At 30.4% G+C, this 9,029-nt stretch overlaps 1 protein-coding gene across 1 annotated transcript; it reads right to left on the bottom strand.

Annotated features, from left to right (window-relative positions):
• Positions 1–4,228: 4,228 nt before the first annotated feature.
• On the bottom strand, positions 4,229–6,874 carry LOC107017419 (protein LIKE COV 3-like). The gene is made up of 6 exons (XM_015217656.2): positions 6,643–6,874; positions 6,003–6,055; positions 5,646–5,755; positions 4,950–5,117; positions 4,621–4,845; positions 4,229–4,411 (listed from the first exon to the last, which is right to left on the bottom strand). Exons 1-6 carry the CDS (start codon positions 6,778–6,780, stop codon positions 4,305–4,307), a joined length of 801 nt encoding a protein of 266 aa, XP_015073142.2. The 5' UTR covers positions 6,781–6,874; the 3' UTR covers positions 4,229–4,304.
• Positions 6,875–9,029: the final 2,155 nt, after the last annotated feature.

Raw genomic sequence — 9,029 nt, 5'->3', positions numbered from 1 at the left:
TAACTTTCTCTATATTTGTATGTTTAGGTTAGGACAGGTACAAAATGGGTTGAAAACCCAAAAACAGGTGGGTCCAAAACTCGGTCAAGGCGAACAGAACCCGAGTTTGGACCCAAAAATCTCTCTCTCTCTCTCCTTTTATTATTCGTTTATATTTTTGCTTAAATGCCGTTAGTTTTAGGTTAGAAAACTCCAACCCCGTCGAAACGCCTATCTATTTTATCAAACTTAAGAAGTTTAACTAAAAGTGGAATTTCAAAGAGATAAATATTTCGAAACTTGTAAAGTTTGCCTAAATATCGTAAGAAGTTCAAATTCGCAAGTCTTTAAAACAAAATAGTCAAATAAGTTAGTCGCCGGAAAACCGTGTTTAACGGAGTGTCTTAGGTGCCTTACACCTTCCTAAGACACTAATAGGAATCCCGAACCCTTAAAAGTTTTCAAACAATTTTCTGTTTAATTATTTGAAAACAAGTTTTCTTAATTTTCGCAAAATTAAGTGGCGACTCCTAAAAGTCGAAAATACCCTTAAAATAAAACAAACTCCTTTCGAAAATATTTTTTCGATAAAACAATTATCATTGAATTTTAGAACATATGTATCTTATGAACTTTGTTATGTGTTGCCTTATAAGGCTACCTTGACAATATTATAAAAATATAAGGAAAAATGCATAAGTACTCATTCAACCTATGCCCGAAATTTCAGAAACACACTTATACTATACTAAGTTCCTATTATCTCCCAAACTTATTTTATAAATATTTTTCTACCCCTTTTCGGCTTATGTGGCACTATCTTGTGGGCTCAGCGTTTGTTGACATTTTTTTTCAAGATAGTGCCACGTATATGTCAAAAAGGGGTAGAAAATTATTTATAAAATAAGTTCAGGGGGTAATAGGACCTTAATATAGTATAAGTGTGTCTCTAAATTTCAGACATAAATTGAGGGGATACTTATACATTTTCCCAAAATATAATGGTAACACTAGATAACATACTCCATATTCGATCTATCTATAGAGCTAGCCACTTGCATTTTGAATAAATCTTGTACTAATACTTTTTCTAATATAACTTAGGACAAAAGGTCCAATCCTAATTATCTTCTTTTTATCTGAGCAAATCGAGTTAGCATTTAGTTTTCCTTTAGACCAACCTACTTTGGGGTGATACTCAAATTAAATCTTCATATTTATAAGAAAAAATATCATGAGAAATTTGACCTTCACTTTTATTTTTAATTACAAAAATCATCCTATTATTTTCAAATGTCTCTGTCGATTATGATCAAAGTATTTAAATTCCAATTGACCAAGTTCTATACGAATCTCATACCACAGCCATATTCATGATCTATCAACAAGGATGCGCCACCAAAAATAAAGAATAAAAAACAACTTAGGTTGAGACTACCTAAAAATAGATGAGTAGTGTTGGCATGAAGCACCAAATGTTAGGGTTATAAAGGTGTGAACATGTTGTGCCCTTTCTAAAGGGTTGTGATCGTTTGGAAGATTGTGCCTTTTCTAAAGTGTTGTGACATTTCTGAAAGGTTGTTTTTTTTTCAAATTATTGTGACATTTACCCTTTGTTGGCTATAAATAGAGAAACTTTCTCCTATTTTTCTGCATTGACTTCTTCCCTTCTTCTTACATACATTTCTTACAAAATAAATTTGATTGATCGTGTCTCTGTGTGTGATTCGTTGCTGTCTTTTGAGTTCGTTGAAATTATTGAAGTTTAAGGTACCACTACTTCTTTAATGGTTAATCCGTTTTATCATGGGAGGTACTCTGCAAACTCAGGCACTTGACGGGATTAAACTTTTTAATTAAGGACACACAGTGAATTCTGTGGACTCGGATGATTTTTTATGTTTTTATCTTCATTTTTTATTATCTCTGATTTGCTAAACTGAATACAGAAGACAACATTATATTCACTGAATATCTAATTTAAGAACTAAATAGAAGTCCCAAAAAGGAGAGGCAAACCCAATGAAGTAACATCGAAAAATATTCAGGCATGCAAATGATGCAATATTAGTGATTTTTATTATACGTTTTCATTGGAAAAAAATTATTTAATGATGTGAAATGAAATCTTTTCATCATATTAGATGCCAATAAAAGTGCCGTCGAACTTAAATTATAGTGTATGTTATCGGTACATAACTAAAATATATTATCAAATTATTCAAAAGATATTTACACATCAGTCTTTTTAAAACAATAGAGTTATAATCTTGCAAATAGTCAAATCTTTTTAAAATAATAGATTTACTATTGCAAATAGACAACGTACCTACAATGACAACTACAAGATGCACATATGATGTAAGAAAAATCATACTAATGATCTAAGATGAATGAGTTCAAACTTTTAAGATTTTCAATATTGAATTTGTAGTAATATTAAAATCATGAGTTCAAACTTCAAAGATATAGATATAATTTCTTAAAATATTTACTAATATATAAATTTCATATCAAAAGTTATAAATTCAAATAAATCTAATTCAGAAAATTATATTTATTTTTTATTAATAATATATATAACTTAAATTCTAATCGTTATAATCTTGTTTTGTTTTCACATAGATTATAAAGTTGAAGAACTTAAATTGGTGATGTAATCACAAATGAAATTATAATTGTGTTTTAGTGAGTGGGTCTACAAATCTAATTACTAGCTCAATATAACTATATTTTGTCCTCAACAATCAGCACATTTTGTATTCACACATTTTGTCCACACACAAACCGTGTTCCAACAATTTGTGAGAATATAATTTGTGGTGGTGGTGGTGGGGAAGCTGTAAATTAGATCTTGATTGCCAATTCCACAATAAGATATTGTATGTTACATTGTAGTAATGATATATTGGAGAAGACAAAATCATATAACTATATTGAATTCATATATGGAGAAGTCATTTTAATTATTATCGAAAAATGTCTAATAGGAACAAATATGAATAGATAAAAGTGTTCAATAGGTAATAGTCATAGTTAAGGTGTCTTATGTGAAATATACGGAGAATTTTAAGGGGCTGCAGATGACTTTGGCCATTTAAAATGAATTAGATATTGTATCGTATATTCACTATAGCAATATTTGAGAAGACAAAATTATATGACGATGTTTAAAGATGAATTAGATAGCATACACTCATTCTAGTAATATGAAGAGAGAAAAAACCAAGCATATTGATCAACTTGGGAGGAAATATCTCATCTTTAGTTTTGGATAAAGATTTATTTACGTCCAATAATCATGCATCCTGTGGTGAAATTTCAAAAGGAATGTCAAGAAAATACAAATTAAAAATAGTGGAACCCCTTTCCATGTCAAATCTAAATCAATTTGAGAGATATGATTTCAATTTTGAAGATTTATATATATCCCTTAGCTTCCAAATTTCAAATATTCCAAGTACATGGTGAAAATAATTAATATTTCAAGGATATAGCACCTTGTTGTACTCAAGATAGGAGCGTATAATTGAAGCATATAATTAGCATCGTCCAAAAAATACAAAAAAATTTGGGTCAGAAAAACTTACGTAAAATAACTAATCCCTTCATTTTCTTTTTCGTATATCACTATCATGATTTGCAATTATTAGCTTTCACATGATGTTCTACTATTTCAATCACGATGAGATTGGAGTGGTCGCGTCAAAATCAGAGTCACGGATAGAACATATTTATTCGATGGGTTTGATTAAAATAAAGTCATTATTTGATTTTAACAAGTGGTATTAGAGTCAAGGTTATTCATTTGATTTCCAGACTTTCATCCATCCAAATATAAGTTAGAACTGACTATATGAATCATCATTGTTGAATACACCGTGTTTAAGCCCGTCACATACTCACATTTGATTATTATTAAAGGAATTATATATTGATTTGAAGAAAGGAACAAGATTTAGCAATATAAAATCCTAACGAGATTTTATATATTCAACTCATTCATAGGCTAGTTAGAATTACAAAATATTTTTTCCCCACATTTACCATTGTTCAAACAAGGGTGTCAAGTAAAGCAGAGCTACAAGAATTATCCACCAGTAGCAAATTCGCGAACACAGTAACTTTGATTCAAATCTTATATTGCCATACGTAATCCATTGAGTTAATATGTACAAATTATTGATTTAGAACACAATAACGTAAAAGAACTAAAAACACAAAGTCACAAACTTTAAATTCTGGCTTCGCCTCTAGCAAATAGACTATCTATTGAATAATATTAACAGTAAAGTGCATTTTCCCCAGTTCAAACATTATGATCATCAAACTTGAGGAACAGCAAATTTTCCAATTCTTGGAGATAGAATAGATTGCTTATCTACTATAGTCAATAGTTGGGGTACAGACATGCCTCCTGAGATTACAATTTCTGCAACATGTAGACGAAAAATCGGACACTTTATAACTATATCATCCTCAGGAAATTGTTTTGGTATGACTGAAGTCATTTTCTATATAATTTATTAACATTGAACGTATGTTTTTTCTTCTTTCAAAAAGGTATGTCATTTTTAATGACTTCTATCGTACCAAATAAACGTAAAAATACTTGTGAAAGTTGAAGTTTAAACTCTTTACCTATTCCTTCTCTAACAGAGAGATTAGGCCTCATAATGTCCTTAGAATTGATAAGGAATACATCTCCAAGGTAAAGATGATTAGTAGGAACATAAACACAACAAAGTTCCTCAGCACCTGTGCTTTTACGAAGAATAATGGTTGATGTAATGAAACCAAACGCGTATTCACCAAGGCGCGGATGCCTTATAATTGCCACTTCTTTGAAGGCATGTGAATCTTCATCTGAAAAAAATAATAACGTAGCTCGATAGGAGGCCAAGACTGTGGCAGAAGTTGTAGCGTTTGAGAATCAATTTTGAATGGTAGAAAAGGTGTCATTTAGTTACCTGGTGAAATTGCACTACTAATTTGCTTGGATGCAGTGTAGATATAACTCATGAGGGGCATTTTTTTAATGATCCATTCTCCTAAACTAAGAAGAGATGCACCTAACCATGAGGACATGGACACACCAACCAAGAATATGAAAATTAAGGATGTCACAAATCCAAGACCTGTGAATTGTTAGAGAAATAGTTATGAGAGACACAAATACTTATTCATCAAAACAAGCAATTCCACGAAATATCTGTCATCTCACCTCCCATCAATAGGTATAAGGTAGTTCTTCAACTAATTAATCCATGAAATATCTATCATTTTTCACCAACAATAGATACCTGATAATTTTATACTAGAACAGATTAGAAGAAATCACCTAGTGTTGTTATCTCTACGAGGAACTAAACTTGAGACCTCAGGCTCATAGTTTCCAACTTACCACACTGACCACTAGATCACAATTTTGGGTGCCATGTGTCATTATTTTCTTATCTATTATCCCGAAGAAATTCAAATTTAAACTCCTCATTTTATTCTCGTTGTGAAGTTTTTTTTTTAAGATACACGCAAATGTTATGACAAGTTTAATGTAGATTACACATTTCAAAAAGTCTTCTTAATTTTTACTAAAATTCTTGCTAAATCAAACTAAATGACATAAATTAGAAAGAAGTAGAGTATAAAGAAATTATTATACTGACCAAATACATCAATCCCAAGATGATTATAGATTGGAGAAAAGAAGCCATCCACAAAATTAATGAGCTTCCAAGTAAGGTAGAAAGTTATGGCTATGGGAAATAATATGACACTGCAAAACAATGTGAGAATCACATCAATAACAATGATGTTTTCTTTCTCTTTGAGTAAAATAAAATCACAAGGGGATTAATTAAATTTCTTAAAAATACATTATGAATTCTGTAGGCTTAAATACTTTTCTTAATAAAAAATTTCTATTTCTGTTTTTCAGTTTACTTCTATTGTCTTATTTACTTGAACACTGTTTATTACAAAAAGAGTATAAAATTATAAATAAAGATAAGAAGGAAACTAACCATCCGCTCACAAATTTTTTTGAAAGCCAGCTATGAATATGTTTGCCAAATGCCTACAAAGGTGAAAACTAAACAAAAAATTAGCTGAATTCATTTTCACTGAAATTAATTAGCAACTCTAAAACAAGAAAATTATAACAGGTTAAATCCTATTTATCATGATATTTCAGTTCAAGTTTTCCTTTTTTTTTCTTCATCCTTAATTTCTATAGTGATAGTTTAACTACGGGTTTAACTGAATTCAATGTTTTAATATGTTAGGTAAAATATAAATACTTTTTGGTCTTGTAATATAAGCCTATATTTAAAAAATTACTACTAAAAATTCATATCAAATAAAATTTAGAGCTACTTAAAGAGCACAAAATTGAACCATTTTTTACTAATATTTATATATCGAATTCGTCTTTGAACCCTATAATTTTTTATTCAACCTAAGCTTCCCTCATGTCACGTGTATAGTGTGATAGAAGGATGGAGGTAGAGTTACATATCAAGCTCATTCGAAATCAGTGTTTTCGATGCAAAAATAAAATTTATATAAAAATTTATTTAAAATTGCAATACGTAATATATTTGAATTCGTAGAATTTCAATTTTAAATCCGTCTAAAATATATAGAGAGATAGAGAGAAAAGACCTCTTTGGCGGAGTGATGAGAGGAAGGCGAGGGAGATTGATCTGAAGATTTGGAGCCGTTGATTTTTGTTGCATCAACGGCTAAGGTTCCCACCGGCATCAGACGTTCCAGATCTCTATCCTTATCTGATCTTCCCATCTATAATGAACAGTAATTAATTAATTAGAACTGGTATACAAATGCTGATCATAAGCAAAATGCAGTTATTGAATATTTCCTACTTATCAAAAAATAAAGAAAATAACTACTAATCATCTTATACTCCATCCCATGTGGTAAATTGGAAAATTTTCAACTTTAATGTGATATGCAAAATAAATGAATTTTTTTACATTTTGTTTTTAGAAAAAATGGAATTTTTTTGTCAACACACCATTTGAATTATATGAAATGATATTTCTTAGATTTTTTAAGAGTAAAAAAGGAACTAGAAAAATATTTTTTTATGTTCCAAAATAAATGGAACTTTTCAAAGTCCAAAAATGTTAATTAATTTTTTTTCCAAAATTGTCCTTCTCATTTAACGGAATATGCTGTCTAGTTTTAATAGAGAGTTTTTGACTAAAATTATCCTTTATATATAACCAGACTTAGCATTTATTTTTATGATATAATTGTGAACAAAAAACATCATTCTACTATCATAAAACTTGCATAAGCATCCTTTATGTTAACTATCGTTAAAAACTAAAAGAAGAACAACATGTGCTATGCACGTGACTTTTCCCCCAAAATCTCCACATACTCTAAATTGATTTCCTCATCTTTATAAACAATATCTCATATAAAGAAGCTAATAGCACTCGAGAATTTAGAAAATACTCTGAAGACCTCTTGAGAAGCAATTTGGAAAGGAACATAGCAATGATGATGCTCATGTTAATAAGAAATACACCAAGCATGATGGGGCGAAGAGAGATTTTTGCTTAGTTCTATGAGGTGCCGCTAGAAACATGATTTTTCAACTATCAATAAGATGCAGTGTCATTCATGCAATGATAACGAAAGTTAGGAATCTATGTTCCTATCTATCGTATATTAATGCAGAGATCAATAGAATTAGCACAATTCATGTGCGACATTGTTGGCATTTATAATTTTATGTTGTATCAGTCACGCTTTGAATTTTTCATATTAAACGTTCTTGTGTGTTTGCTTTTTTGTTAGTTTTTGACGGTAGTTAACAGAAAGGATGATTATGCGAGTTTTGGGATAGTAGAAGGATTTTTTTTAGACACACTTATACTATGATGTACTACTCTAAGTTGGATTATACTTTGAGGGATGGATTTAGTCAAAATCCTTTTTAACGATTGATCTTAAGAAGTACGCCGCTCCAAAAAAATTATTTGTTTTGGAAGGAAGGGATTAATATTTAATAATGAAAAAAATCCGGTGATTGGTAATAAAGGCGGTCTTGATCAAAGTTTTCGGATTCTTCACGTATACCTAATTTAGTTATTTACTTAAAATCAAAAGAAAATAATAGGTAGTTTGTTCCCAAATAATTTAGGATTTAATGAATTAGGACATGAATTATTTCCATAATTGGTTAATTCTACTCCTATAAGATTCCATATTTAATTAATCACTCATATATGTGAAGAAACCTTACCCCAGAACACGAACCAGGTTCGTGTAAGTTGCTTTTAAGTAAAGACAGAGTAAAGACACAAACACTTACTGAATTAAAAACCTTCCTCACTCAAGGAAGGAAAAACCTCGTTTTATTAATTCAACTATAAGATTTTGTGATTACAACTCAATAATCAAAAAGTCTTATCTCTACTACTCCCTCGATTGACTCCAATCGATCTCTCCAAAAGGCCAAACCCACCTTTTGTTACAACCCTCACTGAAACTCAACCCTACAAAGAGCCAAACCCACCCTTTGTACAAATCTCTCAAGACTCAACTCCCAAAAAGTCAAACCCACTTCTTGTTACAAATCTAGGAATTATTACAACTCAATAATAAACCTAGAACAAATCAACAAAGACTAATAACCTTAGACTTTAATTGATCAAACTTCAATATCCAATAGTTCTGAGTAGAACAGGTTTCGTGAACCTGGTGCTTATGTTGCTGTAATGAAGGTGAACCTGGTCCTTGCGTTTCTGTGACGAAGACCTGCGTTTTTTCTCCAGAAAATACTACTCTCAAGATGATATATTTCGTGAATATGCAATACCTATCGTTCTGGCTTTGCTGGAAAAATTCTCTCGATTTTTGTGATTGCAAAGACATTTTTTTCTTTCAACTTCTTGATCCTTTTATAGATTTGATTTGCCTTCAACTTCTACAAGGAAAGGAATTACAAATCCTTTTCCTTCTTGAACTTGTCTATATTTACGTCTTTCCTTATTTGACTTGAATTGTAATTTCTT

This window comes from Solanum pennellii, chromosome 4 (assembly GCF_001406875.1).
Source record: "Solanum pennellii chromosome 4, SPENNV200".
Classification (NCBI taxonomy): domain Eukaryota; kingdom Viridiplantae; phylum Streptophyta; class Magnoliopsida; order Solanales; family Solanaceae; genus Solanum; species Solanum pennellii.
The sequence above is the reverse complement of the archived record's forward strand: the minus strand, read 5'-3'. Positions and strand labels throughout refer to the sequence as shown.

Bases quoted from the DNA above. Each gene is read 5' to 3' on its own strand.
- LOC107017419 (XM_015217656.2), bottom strand. From the start codon at position 6,780: ATGGGAAGATCAGATAAGGATAGAGATCTGGAACGTCTGATGCCGGTG. The intron at 6,056-6,642 runs GTCTTTTCTCTC...TCACCTTTGTAG, and splicing joins CTCATCACTCCGCCAAAGAG to GCATTTGGCAAACATATTCA. The intron at 4,412-4,620 runs GTAAAGAGTTTA...TACATGTTGCAG, and splicing joins CTCTGTTAGAGAAGGAATAG to AAATTGTAATCTCAGGAGGC.